Source organism: Gambusia affinis, linkage group LG20, assembly GCF_019740435.1.
Source record: "Gambusia affinis linkage group LG20, SWU_Gaff_1.0, whole genome shotgun sequence".
Lineage (NCBI taxonomy): Eukaryota > Metazoa > Chordata > Actinopteri > Cyprinodontiformes > Poeciliidae > Gambusia > Gambusia affinis.
Genome location: NC_057887.1, coordinates 13,210,343 through 13,229,614, shown reverse-complemented (window position 1 = coordinate 13,229,614; position 19,272 = coordinate 13,210,343). Strand labels below are relative to the sequence as shown.

Sequence of the window (19,272 nt, the reverse complement as noted above, 5' to 3'; positions counted from 1 at the left end):
TTTGTTGTTTTGGAGTAAAAGTAATGGGTTCTTCCGCATAGAGAACCTGTTGGTACAGCACCTGATTTACCCGTTTCAACCAACATTTCCGCAAGGTCTTTTGTTTTTATTTTAGGATTCAAATTTACATTTGAACCCAAATATGTACATTGCTGAGAAATAAATCTTGAATTCTTACAGTGATTGAACCTTCCTCTATAGTTAATGCATGTCATTGTCTCAACAGATGCTCATGCCACATTGACATTTCTGGAACTCTATGAAAGAATAAGTCAAGATTTTTGGAGATCAATAATACTCTTCCTGACATCTTTGCTGATTTTGTGTGTGTTTCTATTCCAATTTTTAGACATAGCCTACCGGTAATCTGAATTTTTTTGCTCCATAAAAAACACTTGTGACCACATAAGTTTTTGAAAATAACATTCCAAACACATAAGTAATGTGGGAACAAATTTATTTGTATCTTGTCTAATATACAGAAAGGATCAATTTTACAGTTTACAAACAACTGACCAGGTGTATTATGCATATGATTTAGTGCACAGGATGATGGCCTACAGTTCTGACCTGCTCACCCTCATATGCACAAAATCTAACAAAGTGAACTGCACTTGAAAGGGTCTCCATAGAGGATTCAGTTGTGTGAATCATTTGCAATGTTTTTTGGGAGGCAAGTTATCTGCATTAACTTAAAAAAACCCAACTTCTGTGTAAAAGAAACTTAGGCAAAGAAAGCCACAACTTCACACTTTATAAAAATTCATAATTTGTCCAAATACTAAAAAACCTTTACATTTACCAAGTGAACAACATAAGTCAGCTAGATAGATTTTGTGGTTATTCCCTATAATTACATCGCATTTTCAATTTGTACTGTAGGCATCTGACACAAGCATATGAACAGCAGGCGGATGGCGAAAACCCTCCAGCATGACTTTTCCAACAATATTTATGCATTCAGTCGATAACTCTGCAACAAACGAACAACAAAAAACGTCTTTACGTTCACAGTTGCTGATGAATCATAGGCAGTGATGCTTGTAACAGCGGGAGCATGTTGGTCAGTATGTTGTTCTTGTAAACATTTATGACCGGAAGTAAATTTTGTTACAGCAAGATTAAAGAGATTGTTTTTCAATGGAGGTGTGTGGAGAAAGCGGATGCAGTCAGTAGCTTACCTGTAGTAGAAAGCACTCAAATCGGTCTTGGTTAGGAAAATCAGGGGGAAAAAAATAAATAAAAGAATAGTCAAGTTAACAGTTGCCTTGTGCTACTTGGTAGGGAAGCAGTGGCCTTTGAATAGCTGCTAGCTTGATTTTGGATAGCTGCTATTTTTAGTTTAGGTAAGTGTTAGCTGAGTTTATTTTAGCTGGACTTGCTAACCATTCTCTTGACTTGGATGTAAAATTGACCCAGTAGCTCTTTCTTTGGCTAAAATTAGCTTTTTTCTTAACCCTGGGTAGTTATTAGCTTAATCTCAAATAGATTAATTGATTATGATTAAAACTAAGCTGTTTGCTTAATTGTGAACATTTATTAGCTCTACTCTGATTATATCTATCAGATAGAAGGGTCTAACTTCACCTTTCTATCTGAATTTCTCTGATTTTTCAAGCCGAATTTGCTCTGGCTGCTGCCCACAGCAAGATAGTACAGCTTCAGATTTTTCCACACAATTCCACCAAAAAAGCAAATAACTATCTCTTTAGGGACAGTTATTGTATCCTCGTTTATTTGGCAACAGAATTCACTGCAACGGTGATGTTTTGTGCCAAATATCCTCATTAACATCTTTGAAAAGGTTTCAATAAAAACACCCTATACTACATGTTACATGCACGTTTTATACACATAAAATCTCATAGAATTCATCAGAACATTTACAAGTTTGGTGAAAAACAGGATAATTACAAGGTGTCAGATATCCAAGGATAGAATAGCCACAAGAAAAACTGTCAGATTTGGCAGGCATGCTCCTCAGTGTCACATGTTGTTACCTCAATGCAGTGTGCTTATCAGTGCCTGTCGATTTCGACAGAGTGGTTTAGGTTACAACTAACTGCATTTTATAAACCATGCCTATCACTCAATTCTATGTGAAAGAAGGCACTTACAGGAGAGAAGTGGTACAGGCCTTGTATGCAATCCACTGTGTGTATCTCAGTAGTGAATTTTCAAGTAAATTAGCAGTTCTGCTGAGTTGCAGACATATTGTGGCGATTAGGGACTGGCTGCACAGGAGCCTAAAGAACAGTAGAACTGGGGCTTTTGGTGCCTTCTGATAACTTCATACATTCATATGCATGCAATCTTTCTATAACAAATTGTCACTCAAATGTCTGAGGGTCTATTTACACAAAAAGGTTCTGCTGGCCAAAATAATCTCAACAGGAGAAAGGCAGACATTTTGGCAAATTGTACAGTACATCACTGTGATAAGTCAGTGACACAAAGGGTGACTTTAAGATTATGCTTAAAATTTCAAACCAGTACGATTTAAACAAGAGACCACAATACATTAACACAGTAAAGGAGGAAGAAGAAATTATTTCTTCTCAAAAAGATGTAAATAAAACATTTGTTCACAGGTGCTTCAGAGAAATGTGACACATTTCAGACTTCTCCAGTCTTTCAGATGTTCTTTCCTTCATACAATCCTTTTCTAATCACTATTTAGAAAAAGAGTGAGATTTTGAGTGAATTTAGAATCAATGCAAGGGATTTAATTTAGCTACATGAAAATAAATCCCATAAAACAAGTAATCCGTGTGGTTATATTTGGTAAGTATCAATCAGTCATCAAAGTTTAAGTGCTCTATTCTTGCATTTCACTCTACAAAATGGCTATATCCACAGTCGGCATTAGGGATGGCTCAGATGATGGTTCAGTGAAGTCACAGGATACACAATAAACTGGACAGAATCAGCAGAAATCAGAGGGGTCAACTGAGACAATCATCAGAAATGTCAAACAACAACCAGAAAGTGGCCCAATGAAGCAGTGGTTGTGCTTAATGGGATCTTCCTGAAGGGAAAATTCAGTCCAACTCAAAGTTCATCAAAGATCCAGAGTTTACGAAGTTTGAAAATTTCACTTCCTAGGGTGGAACACCATGAGAGGTCTGTCTTCAATCTTCTGCCAGGGGCTCTTCTTGTTCTCATCTTTGTCATCGGGATCATCCTCAGGGCTCGTCATAGAGTCGCGGCGATTCTCACTGTTGCTGCTGCGACTGCTGTTCCCTCGGCTGCGACCTCTTCTGGGGATGGTGGATCCACGTGAGGATGACCCTTCATCAAGAAGAGGAGTGAGGGAATTCTCTTCTGGTGACACTGGGCGTCCCTCGCTGCTGCTGGGCTCGCTGTGGTCGGGGTAGGCAAGTTTGGAGTAATTCTTCCCACCTCCACTGCCGCTGCTGACGCCATGGCCCTTCCGTCCTCCTGTCCCCCAGCGCTCATCCTTTCCTTTACGATTGCCCAATGATTTTCTCTCTTGAGATTCAAGAGGAGGCTCAAGGTTCACATCTCGCTGAGCGCTACTGGAGCCACCTCCAAACCCGCCACCGCTGAGGTCATTGCTGACGTCGATGTAGGAGTGGCGGACGTGAGAATTAGCGCGTCCATCCAGGGAGATGAACCATGCTCGTGGGTGCTGTTTGACCCCCAACTCCAGGAGCTTCTTCTCCGTCAGAGCCTGCAGTTCCCCATTCATCTGAGCCATTGTTGAGTCGTTGAAGAGCACAGGAATGGTCACAGCTCCACCGGAGGAGTCAGAGGCCCAGCTTGGCTCCTCAGAGTCGTCACCCTGAGATCCACCTTGTTGCTGCTGTCCTTGTTTCTGGGAGTGGTGGTGGTGGTACTGCTGCTGCCCTCCTCCCATCTGTGTCCCATCTTTGTCCTGGTCCTTTTGATCCTTCCCATCCTTACCGGAGAACTCAGAAGGTATACGCATGTAGTGTGCCGGGATAACCAGGGTTGGCACCATGCTCCTGTACATGTTCTCCTTCATCTGGTCGATGGAGCTGCAGAAGATAATCTGACCTGGCTGGGTGTTAAGAGAAGTTGGTCTGGCAAGACTATCTGCTGCTGCTGCTGAATATTCTGGAGGTTTGTCAGATTGACTTGGTACATATCCCTGGAAGCGAGGTGGAGACGGGGGATCGGACGAGTATCCTCGATTGTCATTGGCATTGTGATGTCTGTGGTATTCAGACTCCTTGCTCTCCTTGGGGCTGTAGCTTCGATTGTAGTCTTCATGTAGTAAAGGGTTGTCCAGGTTGTTGGTCTCAGTGGCACGCGTAACCTTCATGGGGAAGCTCTCTCCCCGCTGGGAACCTGAGGTGCTTTTCCCTTTGGCATGTCGCAGCATGTGAGCTGGAACATGCTTGGTCAGGTCTTCTCTTGAATTCTGGTACTCTCGAGATGGAGACATATCAGATTTGTCGATGGAGGGGCCTGATTCCACATGGCCTCCACAGATAAGATTCAGACGTGAAGTTGATGTTCCCTGGTCTCTCTTAGCTCCATTTAGATTGGATGAGTGGGGTTTGCCTTGATGTCGCCGAGGTTTTAGGCATTTTCGTCTGGAAATTAAATGTTAGAAATCAGAACTCAAAAAATGTCTTATGTATAGCAATATACATGTTAAACTATCTATTTTGCATTTGTAAATTTTTCTGCAAATATGAACCTAAAGGTAAGACCTGTGCCTACGCTCGCCACACCTGCAGTAGTAGAGCAGCACACAAAGCAGGATGAGCACCAGCAGAGCTAGTGAACCCAGAATGGACAACAGGAAGAGGGTGTGGTAGGTGGTGATGTCCCTCAAACCAGGATGAGAAAGACCAAAACCTGCAAAACATTTTATTAACATTTAATCTTATAACAGAGAATATATTCCATTGCTGTCCAGTGATTTCTTATATTACCATGAAGGTTGATGTACTAAAAATCACATGTCATGTGTCTACATGTACGGAAACTAAGATACATTGTGAAAAATGTAACACTTTCAAATCTTTGAGGTATGTGTGTGTGATGCTTTGTTCTTTTGAATAGTCCATGTATATCAGGATCCTGGCCATAAAAGTCACAATGTCCGGTTGCTTCAGGAGAATCAAAGTGTTTTTTGTTTTTTTTCGTGTGACATCGTTGTCACAGAAAATAATTTTTCTGTGACAACGAGCCAACCAGTAACCCATTTTTCTATTTTTTCCCCCAACTGACCATGTAGGAATTAAATTTCAAAGCTGTACATGTGCCCCTAAGTGGTCGGATAATCAATAGCTAAATTAATCTAAAGGTATTTCCTATAGTCCTGTGTATGGCACCTACAGCACTAAAATGAAAGTGATAGGGTACTGTTGGTGTAAGTCTGAAAAGCTTTCTCAGATGAAAAACTAAGACTGAAATCAGTCATATATAAATACAGACTCTGTAAACTGAGGGAAATGCTGCAAAATCAATAAAGGCTAAACATTTCTATCTTGGAAACACTGACAGTGCAACAAAACACTAACAGTTTCCAAAAGACAGATTCAAGATATCCAACTTTCTGCTGATGTGTGTACCTGAAGATGAAGGAAAGGCAGCCAACCAGTAACCCATCTGAGGAACCACCACGTTCCAAACAAACTGTGTCCCATCCTTTTTAACATAGCCAGTCCCATTCCGAACCCACAATCCTAAAAAACCCCCAAAAAAGAACAAAACACAATATTTTCATCATTACATTAATTTTGTAAAAATCAAATGTTTCATCCAAACCTTAGCAAATATTTGGACTATGTAGTTTCACCAGTCTAAATAAGACTTTCTATTTCAGGAGAGTTACATAACCTCCTGTCAGCTCTAGTCTTCTATGATTTATGTGTATTCTTTACCCGTCTTTGGCTGATAAAGCCAAGTAGGGACACTCGTGGCCATCCTGTTTCGGGTGTCAGACGGCAGCGGTACAGAGATGTGGATCGGATCAGAGACCTGGATCGTACTGCCATCCTTATCAAACAACTGGATGCTGACCACTGCCAGTGCTGTCAGGTCTGCCCATCCCGTTTCTGCACCTGAAGAGAAAATATCGCTAACATCAGCACTGACTCTATGTTGGATGAGTTTATGGTAGAAAGCCTTCCATAATGGGTGTCTCCTTCGAACTCTATGACATACACATAAGAGAAAATTGAGAAAAGTTACTGCAGTTTGAAAGCCAGTTACATTGCCTTTCAAACTGCAGTAACTTTTCTCAATTTAAAGGCTGTGCCAAGTAAATAGTGTCTATATTTAGATTTAACATTCATGGGTTCCTCAGCTTGTAAAACGTAATTTAACAATAAACCTAAATCTACCTGCTTTTCTGGTTTAAAGACTCGAGGAACACCCTTAAACACAAAACATGCAGGTACTAACCTGAGCTGTTGGTCTCCTGGCCCAAAAGAAATGGGAACCCACCAATCTCATACTGACTTCTGGCTGTGGTCAGAGTTGCAGACAATGCCGTGTAGTTAGAGCTGGAAGGCAGCTGAATGGATTTCCTCTGTAGCTGAACCAGCGGCTGGTTTCGAGCTCCTGGAGAAAATTTAAAAGCTTCAAAATAGTGGAAGGATTTTCATCTGTGAGGGCATTACTGAACAATATCAGACACAATCCATACAGTAGAATAGTTTGTCTTTTTATGTTACAAACTCAAACTTCAATGTATTTTATAATACAGACCAATTACTATGCATAAAAATAGTGGTTTTAAAGATGCTTTTTTTTCTTCTTTTTTTACAGAGTCATTAAAATATAGTATTCATATTAAGACAAGCAAATGTTTAATTGTTCCTTACCTGGTGATCCAGACAAAACCTGCAGGATGTCATCGTACAGAATGAGAGTTCCTGGCCTCTCAACGAGGAGGTACAGGCTGACTGAGGCGTACACTGAAACAGAGAGATATTCAAAAGGGAAATTAACACATTCATACATAGAAGACAAAACCACAAACAATAAATAAGTTTGAACTTAAAAAAATTCCTTCTTTCTGAACCAACAAGGTGAAGCAAGAGCGTCAAACTTGAAATTCTGAGTGTTTGAGTCCTGCATCAAAGCAGTGAGTATTTGCTGTTTTCTTACTCGTTATTTTAAAAGGCGATTATATGAAGCTACATATTATACATTTTGAAATATATCAGGGAAACTACGGAGCAATAGTTATTACTGCAAGGTGATGTTGGACAGTGATGCTGACTGATTTAGTACAATTAATTCAACAAAAGTCCTATTTACTCTTTAGAAACATGAATAGCTCTGGGAATGACAACATTGTCACAAACAAACTGATGTGTTTTCTGGGTTCTATGCACAAAGTGTGAAATACGCTATCTTACTAATTTATACACAGCAGCTGTGACTGAGATAAACTATTTATAAGCCTGGATTGCACATTTCCTGCAACCGTGGAATTAGTCTCTGATAATTAGTTTTTTTCAACCAGCTGCATTTGTGTAAAAGCACATTTTACACTAACAAAAATCCAATATTTTCTACTAATATTAAAGCCCTAAATGTTTTAAGCCAAAGCTGAGGCATTGTGCTGAAGTTGTGAACCTACATGGGATCCGACTGGAGTGCCAGGGCACTGAGTTGGTGATGTAATCCCGTTTGGAGGCTGTGATGATGACCCAGGTGCCTGCTCTGTACAGGAAGCTGAGTCTCACCACACCATCGCTGCCGGCATGGCTGGATGCCAAAAGCGTCTGATTCCCCTGGACTTCGACCTGAGCGTCTGCTAACGGTGAGAGGTCACTGTTGTCAAAAACCTGGACTTTTACTTGCACCTCTGCAAGAGAAAAATATATAATTTTTTATTATTATTTTTTTTTAACTAAATGTCTTGACAGTAGTACATGAAATAAATAAACCAAATCCACTGGAGGGCATAAGCTTTAATTACTTTCCTGTAGTCTCATTAATCTGCCTGACTTAACTTATTGAGGTCCTAAAGTTTTACCAGGATTATGAAGTGTAATTATGTTCTGAATTCTGAGACCACATATAATTTGCTAATATATTACTATAAGACTGCACCTCCAAATCCAAGTGGACTGAACCTATGTAGCACTTTTTCAATCACTTTGACCACTGAAAGCACTTTACACTAGAGTCACATTCACCCATTCGCACTCACAAATTTATACACCAATACATAATTTGGAGTTCAGTCAGTGCCTTGCCCCGAGGCACATCAATGGCATAATCAAACCTACAACCTTCCGATCACAACTACTCTACCCACAGAGCCACAGCTGGCCCCACAAACTGAAGAAGAGATGAGCAACATCTTATGTTGGCAGTTGAAACACATTTGTAGAGATTAATATGACAGAAATCAGTTGAGAACTAAACCTTTAAAAGTATATTTATACTATCTGTATGTTTGAAAAGACTTTGATAAAATTATTGACTTAGCTAAAGGCTAATGTAGCCAACTTCAAAAACAGTTTAGCAATTTATAAACACTTTGTGTTTTCAATGTAATATTGAAGAAAGATTTGAATACATGTAACAACAGGAGGCTCTTTTTTTATTTGGAAGTGTAAAAAATTACATGAAAACATATATATTTGAAATTGGTCAAAAATTTATGTTTTCTTGAACATATTTTAAAAGAGCAAATCTAGCTGCCATCACTTCCAGTAGAGATGGATTACTTTCCCAAAGGGAATGTCATCACAGACACCCTCTACAAATCTCCTCATCATGTTTTCAACCCTGAAACATTTACTTTCTCATCCTGCCCCTTGGATATCGTGAATATGGGTCACACTGTTTCTATGGTTACACTCCGACTCTCCCAAAGATGCCCTGTTGTGCTTCCTCACTCCAATAGGTTTCTGTGTCGCAACAAGCTGTGGTCATCAAAAACCCTTCAGCACAAGAATAAAATGTGATGCTATCAGTTCCACTGGGTCAGTCAAATCATAAATAGCATGTATGTGTGTTGGTAACTGTGTGTTTGTTTTTCATTGAACATGGCTAAATTCTGTAACACATTAGCATACTTGGATCTATAAAGGCCCCCTTGTGTATGTGTTTGGAGAGGATTTCCTCAGTCTGGGCTCTACACTTGAAAAACTGGCTTAAAGCAGCTCCATTGATATAAACACTGAGTCACAGTGTCACACAGTGGAGATTTTCGCTTTCAAAAGCCCTTCAGCTGTTATTCAGAGCAACATAAAGCACTGCAGACACTGAAATGGGATAAGAAATGTCCTTGTATTACAATGTTAGCACTGCAGTTAACGTTAATATTGCTTTAAATGTAAACATGGTAAGGCAAATTGTGAATTTTAACAATTTTTATTTTTTATTTGTAATTACCTTAAATCCAACTACTTGCAATACTTCACAAAACACAGTAAACAACCTATACAAGTCAGGGAAAAGTAAATCCACCTGGACAATTGGGCGTGTATGAACAACTCCACCCCTGCATGTTCACCTGCTCAAACATGTCATATTCTATTTGAGCTCTTTTCTATACTGGAATTGTGTTTCACTCATATTACAGTCACCTGCTTGGCCCAAATATAATATGCGTCAGTGTATGAACAAACTTAAATAAAAACAATATCTGGATTCAACTGGTGCTCGCAAAACAATTGAAGAAATTACATTCACTTTAGAACATGTTGCAGCATCACACTATTAAAATAGAAATGTTTCAGTTTGAGCATTAAACAGATACAGTCATACACATTTAAATTAAATGACAAGCTATTCCACATGAAGGTTATGCTTTGACTTTAACTTTTATAGATGTTAGGTACTGATATAGAGTAGAACAATAGTGAAGATAACACCACTAAAAATAAATGTCCAGTTTCTGGTTGTGCATGAGATGAGCACTGCTGCACAGGAGCCTGCAACAGGAAGCGAGAAAACCAGCACACTTTTTATTGGATGCAATATTTGAGAGGATTTATTTTTCATTCTTTAAGAACACTCCATATAACAATAATGTATTTGTGCAGTTGGATGGGTTCTAATGACCACATCTGATGCATATTCTTAGTGTCTGAGTTGCTAAAACTCTTTGAGAGAAGTAATGACATTGTGTAATGGTAAATTAAAAAAAAGATCCCGAAAAATGTGGATTGATCATCAGCAATACTGTGGTTGCAATATTGCAGTGACATATTTTCTTGATATTGTACAGCTCTACAGTAGCCAGAAATTTTGAGTTTCATTCAACAAAACACTTAGATAAAATTATCAGCTAAATGCACCTTAAGAAAATAGTTTCAGCCTTCTATGAAATATTTTTATGCTACTCATCATGTGATCTAAAATTAAACAGTATGTTCTGTAACATTTTATAGTCAAAGTCTCCATTCAATAAATTAAGGTGGTTGTAAAGAACTAAGCTTTAATTTAAAAACTGAGGTAAATATAAACAACACTGTAACACTATAAAAGAGGCTATGTGTGGGTAGCTCAATTCCTCCAGACAGTCTGTGACCATCCATGCATCTCAAAACAGCTCCGGGCATGCATAATGCACAGCAATTACATAATGTCCTTCAAAATGTACATCAGCATAACAACAGTAGAGAAGATTCTCTTTTCCAGGCTTTGTTCTATTTACAGAGAAAGCCAGTGTTTTTTTTTTTTTCCTTTTTCCTCCTGCAGCAAAGCATATTTGATTATTTTATGAAACAGAAAGACGTTTGGTTGGATGACCTAAACATTTCCAGCTTCTCAGCCCCTCCTGATCTCTCTGTCATCAGTGTGCACAGCAACAATGAGCAGCATGAAGGCCTGCCTGTGAAGGAGCAGGCCTGTGCTCTCAGGGGAAAAAAACCCCTCACATTTCCACACTGTTTCAGTCCAATCACTGCAGCCAACTCCAGCACGGCCTCGCTGTCATTCAATTCCATGTTCATTAAAGAGCATTTCAGGCCGCACACAACAATGTTTGCAATCGTCTCTCTGATAATCTAATTCCTATTTAGACAACGTGAAGTCAGGGGGACGCAGCGCTGCAGACATCGACGAGATTTTTTTTTCTTTTTTTTCTTTTGTCGACAAAAGCAATAAAACAAGCAACCACTCCCATCTCATTGTGCTGCATCCCCCCTGTCCGCCGCCGAGCTTACCAAATGCTCCCTGATCCGGCAGAGATTTGGCCAGCGCCTCCCAAACCGACAAGAACAGGAGCAAACAGGAGATGCGGTGGGGCGGCATCTTTGCAGCTACATCTCTCTTTCCCAGATCGGCGGCCGTGCGTCCATATTTCTCCCCCTCTTCAGTCGATTCCCGGATGCTTGACTTAGGCTTGAGATGCTGCCGCCTGTGTGGGCTTCGCCTTGTTTTTATTGTCTGAGGTGGCAGCAAAAAGAGAAATGTTTCCCTCTGCTGATCTGCAGGGGAATAGCTGCACAGATCCAAGACTGCTGGTTCAAAATAATTTACAGGCTCATCTCAATAAATTAGAATACCGCCAAAAGAGAAGTTATTTCAGCAATTCAAGTTAAGAAGTAAAATTCACGTATTTAAATTCCTTACAAAAGTGGTATGTGCCTACCGTTTTTAACTGCTTAGTGCATTATAGCGTGATTTTGAGGATTGCATCTTGCAGATAAAATACCTTCCTCCAAAACAAAAAAAATATAAAAATATCTAGATTATGGCAAATAAAAAGGGATTTTTAATTCAAATTTTAGGCTCTTTTTTATGACTTTTACAATAATGGGGAACAGTTATCCAACTGACTGTCACCGATACTCTCCACAAGGGGTGGTGTTTAGTCACAAGAGATCATTAAAGAAGCTGGCTTTCCACAGATTGCTGAACTCAAGCACATAAACCAAAAGTTGAAAAAAAGGAAAATGTTTGGTCAAAAGACGTGAGCAACCAGCAGGAACAGTTAGTTTTTATAAGGCAAATGTGGCTCATCACTAAGGATGCAATTGTGTCAGGGTATGAGCAATTGTAACCATTGATGTTTTCAAAAGTTCAGTTAATTTGAAAAAAAAAAAAAGAGAACAACAACAACTGAACCCACACTTCCTCTCAACTGGTTTAAAAACCAACACACTGAAATTTAAAGAAAATGTTGTAAATGAGAGTAGTGAGAGTAAAATGTAAAAACTAATAAAATAGTCTTATTATGACTTGTCACTTTTTTGACTGATGTAAGTTGAAGAGCTATTGGTAAAATTCATAACTAAAGCCTATCTCATATGCAGCCATTGTGAGCAGCAGACCGTTTGCTTTTGACTGATTTCAGTATCAGATTAAAGTCACTGAAACCTCCATCCGTGGTCTGTTACTCACATTAAAAAGACTGAAAGGTATTTAATGCTGTATTTCCACTCCAATCTCTTTTTCTTTATGCCTGGTTTAACCACTCAACATAACAAGCTGGTTGCCACATTTATCATTTTTACTGTTTAATTAAATATCCATCTTGTGCAGAAATTTTAATCTTGCTGTATACGTATTTATGGGGAGTTATAGTCAGAAAAATACCTGTGAACTGGTCTCTGGAGCATTTCATCTGCTAATCTTTCCTCCTGCTTCTGTATTTAGCTGATGGTCTACACAGATGCATTTCAAGGAAAATGAAATGTAATAAAAAGAAGTTAACGACATGAAAACAATGGTAAAAAGTTTCATATCTTTTATCACTGAAGGGCTGGTGGGGCACTTTATTATGTACAAGATGGAAAAATATCATTTAGGACAAAAATATTTATTATGAAACTATCACACAGGTAGAATAGGTAGTCTGAAATCTTCTGTAGGCTCCATGTTTTCCTCCAGGATCATCCTGTATTTAGCTCTGTCCATTTTCCCTGCAGCAATAATTAGTTGACTTTCCCTGCAGAAAAAACTGAATAAAATTCCCACAACATCATTCTAAACAACAGAGAAAGATCTTGGAAAATAAAAAAAATCTTGAGTCAACATGTTTTGCATGGTTAGCTGTGACGGCTGCCTGTAACTTGTGTTTGTATAGGACTTGAGAGCCACATTTTATTTATGTACTTCAGTTAGTGTTTCAATTAAAGCTGATGTTCACAGATTTAAAATGCAATAACAACTGATAAAAATCAGTTTCTTTAATAAAAATCAGTTTTTTGCTTGTTTGTTGAATGTGACTTTTATTTTAAACTTGAGGGCCAGACAGTTGCATTTTCCCCATGTGTGGTCTCGTAACTCTCCTCTGTGAAGTCTTTAACCTATGATCTCAGCTCCCTTTCTATACGACCCTCCCAGGATAACTCCACCACGTCCTGTTTGCCATCCACGCCTGGAACGAAGTGTGACTCTGGATTAAGAAAGGGTTTTTAAGACATGTCCACCAGCAAATTTTATATTCAAGTGTGGGCTTCTGTGGTTCTGCTATGGGTCTGAAGTATGAAGGAGAAAGCTCCACTCATCAACTTGTCCTGACCACAGTCAGTGAAACCACAAAAATGCAACAAATAAAAACAAAAGCAAGGGGAGATCACAGCTTATGTTGGCCAACTTATTATGCTGGCCCTGTTAAATTAATTTTCCATCCATAATAAAAAAAACAAAGCATTCATTTGTTGACAAAATGACAAAAGCCAAGCCGAGCCAGATACCCTGTGGTTATATCGAGACCTGTGGGCCCAGTTATGGAAGCGCTATAGCTAAACATTTTGCAACAACAGTGAGATTAATGTAACTGAGCAGTGTGTTTGGTATGAGGGGCTGATGAATTTATGTTGTGTGTTGTTTGGCGGGTGGGGAGCAAGGAGAGAAGTATGACTTGAGAAATTGGTTGTGAGCTTTTATAGCTGGAGACACTGCAGCTTTCCAGGTCTATAAATGCTACTGGAGCTGTTGTTTGTTGATGAAGCAGCTCACGATGTCCTAAAACTAATGTAGAACATTCAAACGCAGCATGTAACTGCATTAGAATATTAACAAAACACTATTTACCCTCGTGAATGCATAGCAACTAAACCTTGCAGTTAAAAAACAAACTATTAAACACTTTTTACATTTGCACATTTACAATGCTTGGGCTGTGATGTGTGAAGTTGTAAAAAAGCTAAAATGCAAGCAAATAGGCTGACAAAACCCCAACAAATCTTTAAACTGAGTTTGGAGGAAACTGGATTCTGTACATCGCATTACTCTGTCGTGAATTGGCACAAAAGTAAACTGATCTGTGCAAAATGAACCATTTTGGTCTTTTCCTTTCTTAAAACTGGTGAAAAGAAGCAACAACATATAAAAGCACAGAACGGAGAACAACGCCTGATTGTTTGAGGTCATGGGTTTTTATAACCAGTGTCACCAGACCCAAGTACCGAAGGCCTGCTGTACTTCAAGGAGTAATTATTTAGGCTTCTGGCCTTTCACCAGGCATCTATTTTTGCTAGACAAATTCAGGATTAAATAGTTCAACAGACAAAAAACACAGAAAATGGCCTAAAACATGACTGAAAATGGTTGAAAAAAAGAAAGTTGCAGGGCAGTGGCCCTCCAGGACTGGAGTTTGACACCTGTGATCTACAGTACAGACCAAAGGTTTGGACACACCTTCTCATTGAATTGAATTAGAGAGTGTGTCCAAACTTTTGGTCTGTACTGTAAATGATCAAAAATTTAACTGTTGATTGTCTTCATCAGATTCCCAAACTCCAGCTAAAAAAGATCCTGCAAAAAGAAACAAAACAAAACAAAACGGCCAGTTGATCAAGTATGCAGCTCCAGTTATAAAACTCTGTGGATTTTGTCTAAAGTGAGCTGGTGGACTTATTGTAGAGAACTTTAATTAGTGTCAATTCTGCATGCTAAGACCCACAGTCTGCTTTTTATATCACTTACAGACTGAATACTTTTGGGGAGTCCAATCATGAGTCTGATGAAAAACAGCTTGTGAAAGGTTGGCACCCTCTCCTACTCAGGAGAGGGTGCACAGAAGATTTTCCACAGAGAAGTCTCAGAAGCAGAGCTCTGGATTAATAGGAGAACATCTGCCAGAGTGAGGAAGTCTCTCAGCGAGAGTTGATTCGAATTCCTTTCGACAGGAGGTGGCTGGGAACAAAGAGGGCAGTAAATGAAATTTACTATAGAGGAATATTTTCTGAGACAGACTGGCGACCTGTCCAGGGTGTACCCCGCCTCTCGCCCGGGACGCAGCTGGAGATGGGCACCAGCAACCCTCCCGACCCTATTAGGGACGAAGGGTGTTCAGAAAATGGATGGATGGATGGAATATTTTCCAAAATGTAACTTATGCAGTACGTAAAGACAACAGCTTGAAAAGGACTAGGAGAGGTGCTACTAGGACTCTCTGCTTCTTCAAGCAGCAGGATGAAAATTCTGGGAAAAGATTTATGCCCACTGTTGGTAGAAACAAAATACAAAAACACACACCATGGATAAATCTGCTTTAATGTATAGAATGTTGAAAAAGCTCAATTCAGTGTGTGAGCTTTTGACACCTCTGTTCGACAACTATTATGTATATAAAACATAAATGAAATTGAGATAAACATATTCTCGCATACAGGACACCTGCAGAGTCAAACGGCGAACCAGTAGTTTCCCTTAATCAGTATGGTAAAGAAAGAATTTGTTCTAGAAGTAATTCCTAATATTGCAAAGATATACAGAGCCTTGCGTTATCAAGGTTCTTCGTTTGCCCTTGAACTTCTTGCTCAAAATAAAGTTACAGGTTTTCTGGAGTTTCTACCAGCTTTGAATATCTAGAGACATTTTTCTAACACATTATTTTACCCATTTTTTCTTGCTAAACAGCTCAAGCTCAGTCAGAGTAGACTTTCTTTTAGATTTTTCTTTATTAACTTCGTCCATCTTCCAGTCAGCTCTAAGCAATGCTGCTACTGCCATGTACTCTTTGGCGTGTTAGTTTTTTGCCACTCATTGCATTTTATATAAACCAAAGTTCCTCTTTTGTCTTATTTAAACACTTTCTTATGTTTATGTGAGTACACAGCATAAAAAAAGCTGGTGTGTCTCTGGGGGCAGCAGGTACATTAGGATCTTCTGTGTTTTATTGTGTTGCAGATTCTTTTTGCTGTTTTAATATGACTTTATTTTCATTGTTTTGTTTGTCTGGTTTGCTCCAACCACTTTAGGCTTTTTTTCTCCTTCTTTCTGTTCTTGTCATCATTGTCAACTTGTAATGGTTATGGTGGGTCCAATTTGCAGCCTGAGCCAGATTCATGCCATTGTTCCTTTAGTTGAATAAAGTCAAGTGTTAATTTTAGAAGGCCGGCCACTTCTAAGAAGGTTTACCACAATGTTCTCATTTGTGGATAATGTCTCTCACTCTGGTTCCAATGAATCTCAAAGCCTCAGAAGGCTTTGTAACTTTTTTAAGACAGATGACTAGTTGCCTTTACACAGGTTCTGCTTAAATAAGAAGGTCTGGCAGGGTGAAGGTAGTAAAATCAGACCAAAAATGTGACCTATCACAGTTTATTTATAATTTATTTTAGGCAACCTGTTGGCTTGGATAGCCTTTTTTACTCCAATAAATGTAGCAGTCATTTGAAAACTGCTTTTTGTCTTTCTTCAGGGTATCTTTGTGTGGTATCTTCACGCATCTTATTTTTGTCTTGATAGCTTAATAAATAACCTTTGATTAATACAAGTTAAAATAAGAAAGGGAATGATTCATTTCCATGTTTTGCAGTAGTCTGGAACCTATACGGACATCTTGTAAAGTTCTTTTAGATTATGTGCTGGCTTTTTTGTGTTGCTAGGCAGCAAAAGAGGATAGAGAGGGAAACAAAAGAGTGGGAGTACAACCATGCATTATGGGGCTACTCCCCATATTACTCACTCACGATGTAGAACTCTTTCTAGTTGGACCAATTTTAATCAACTCCACTTGTGAGAATAAGACTAAACCTTCCCGGCATCCTTCAGTTTTTGGGCACAGGACTGAATTAAATCGTCACTATGTGGACTGAAGTTGCAGATGGTGAGGGTAAACCGGGATGAGAGAGAGCTGTATTTTTCTTGTCAGCAATTTTTTTTTCCTTCATTCATTTACAGAATGATTGAAGTTTTGAAGAGAACAGCTGATTAACGGAGCTGTTTAAGAGAGAGTGAGTGCACTTCTCGATCATCTTCATTTGAAGAAGGCTCTATCAAAACCAAAGAGCACACCATCAGAAGACCAATAGATTAAGCATTAATAATAATTTATATAGTGACTTTAGAGTGACCCAAGCATGCTTCACAAAAATTGAAACAAAAACAGAATGAAAAAGGTTGGACAAGACAGGAGGGGGAAACTTTGTTGAATTTAACTTAATGTTGAAGAAGTGTTTCAGGAGTTTTCAAACATATTAAGTGTTGCAAATATAGACAGGGAGAAAATTATAATATGGTGTCAAATGATCACGGACAGCATACACATTTACAGTGTAGAAAAAAACCTTCTCATAAAGTCTTTGTTCTCATGATTATCAATGCAGTTGGTATGAAACTAAATACACCCCTGCTACTTCCAATGGATTTAAGGACAGTAGATTAGATGCTGCAAATAAAATTCACTGAGGGTAAAGGAGTCGTAGCGGGGCGTATTATGCAAAATACATTTCTTGGGCTTTATGTCATGTTATAATCATCAACAACATACCTTGAGTGTTGCCTTGATTCTTTCATACATGCTTGAAAACTTATTTAGTCTCGCGTGGCAACCATTCAGCTGTACACCTGAGTGGACCTGGCACTGCCTCCGAGATGCAGCTCCTGGGAGCTTTAGACTTCCGATCTTCTGCTTCACAGACCAGTCCTCCCCAAACCAGCGTTTTTAGACTAGCTAGCAGCAATTAGAAAACACTTTCAGGAACGTTTTTTGCCAACCGCCAATAAACTCAAGAAGAAGAACTAATTACAGTCATTATTCTGTATACCTAAAGACAGGGTAGTTTGCATTGTTGGGGACACATTGGCTAGGGCAGGTATGGTTACCTCGTGGTTCGCTCTCCTGGTATTTTTATTTATTCATTCTGTGAATTACCGCCTCCTACTGCGCTCCTTAAGTTGGTTCCGTTAATGTGATTCTGGTCTGTCTGCTTGCTCACTCTCTCCTTGCAATCATCAGTGTATGTGCTGCATTTGCAAATTGCCTCACTGCAGCTCAATCAAGTCCTTCCCCTCACCTGCTTCCCTGCCTTGATTTACTCCTTTCGATGGCGCCAGATTTTTTAAAAGCCTTCTCGTAAGTAGATCTAGCGTTCCTTGCCTGCTTGACTTTGGCGAAGTTCTCTTCTCCTGAAATTCCCTGCCTCGTCTTGCCCTTGTCAAGACTCCACAGTGGCTTCTGTCTTCTGGACACTGACCAAGTTTATGTCTCTTGATTTATGCCTGTAGCCTAGTCCACATATTTGTCTGTCTATTTCACTTGTCTTACCCTTGCCTGTTCTATTGGTCAGTGAAGTCCTGCAATACTTATCTCAGTTCTTGGTCAGGGTAGAGCCAATCAATGGCAAGCAAAATAAATGTTGCACTTTAGAATTTGTCTGGAAATAACTAGTCATGGGGAAGCTAACTGCATTAAATGTTTTCAAAGCAAGCAAAGTGCTAAATAAAAAATTAGCCCTGCTATTAGCAGAAGTATGCCCACACACTGATTACAGTCATCTCTAAATCAATCTCCAGGAGTAAAGACTGATTTAAGCTGTTGGAACACTACTAAACATGTATTGTAACAACCAGGGCAGAGAGGGATTTGTAGTTCATTAATCCCATCTTTAATGTATTAGAAAGGAATTAAAGTGAATCGGTACTCAACATCAAGCTCACTCTGTCCAAAGAAAAACAGTACACCACTATTCTATCGAGGGTGTTGGTATTTTTTAAAATCTTCAGTGCCTGCTCCTTGTCAAAAAATAAATGCAAAGCAAATTGCTATTTATTGTTTCTTCATTTTTTAAAAGGATTAGCCATACTGAATTTCATTCATTCTGCCTCTAGCAACCAAAACTAATTTCTATGAGTATGCTCCTCTTACCAAAGCATGAAATGCACAGTGGGAAACAGGAGAAGTCCTGCTGTTACAGAAAAGATTTCCTTCATAAAACATCTTGTAATTCATGTCCAGTATTTTTTTAAATGGTCAACAGGGAGCAGTTAAGCTAAAAGAAAGGGGAGTGTTTACTGAGCTGAGGCAGAGAATGAACAGGAGATGGAAAGTCTGTACTGTTTTTGCCAGAAAAGATGACCAGGACGGAAGCTGTTTCAACAGAGGTTAAGCTTGGTTGTGAG

At 39.1% G+C, this 19,272-nt stretch overlaps 1 protein-coding gene across 1 annotated transcript; it reads right to left on the bottom strand.

Annotated features, from left to right (window-relative positions):
• Window positions 1–440: 440 nt before the first annotated feature.
• Window positions 441–11,397, bottom strand: LOC122822862 (protein FAM171A2). The gene is made up of 8 exons (XM_044101863.1): window positions 11,139–11,397; window positions 7,592–7,819; window positions 6,828–6,920; window positions 6,406–6,564; window positions 5,883–6,062; window positions 5,571–5,684; window positions 4,725–4,851; window positions 441–4,583 (listed from the first exon to the last, which is right to left on the bottom strand). Exons 1-8 carry the CDS (start codon window positions 11,224–11,226, stop codon window positions 3,095–3,097), a joined length of 2,478 nt encoding a protein of 825 aa, XP_043957798.1. The 5' UTR covers window positions 11,227–11,397; the 3' UTR covers window positions 441–3,094.
• Between the last annotated feature and the right edge of the window lie 7,875 nt (window positions 11,398–19,272).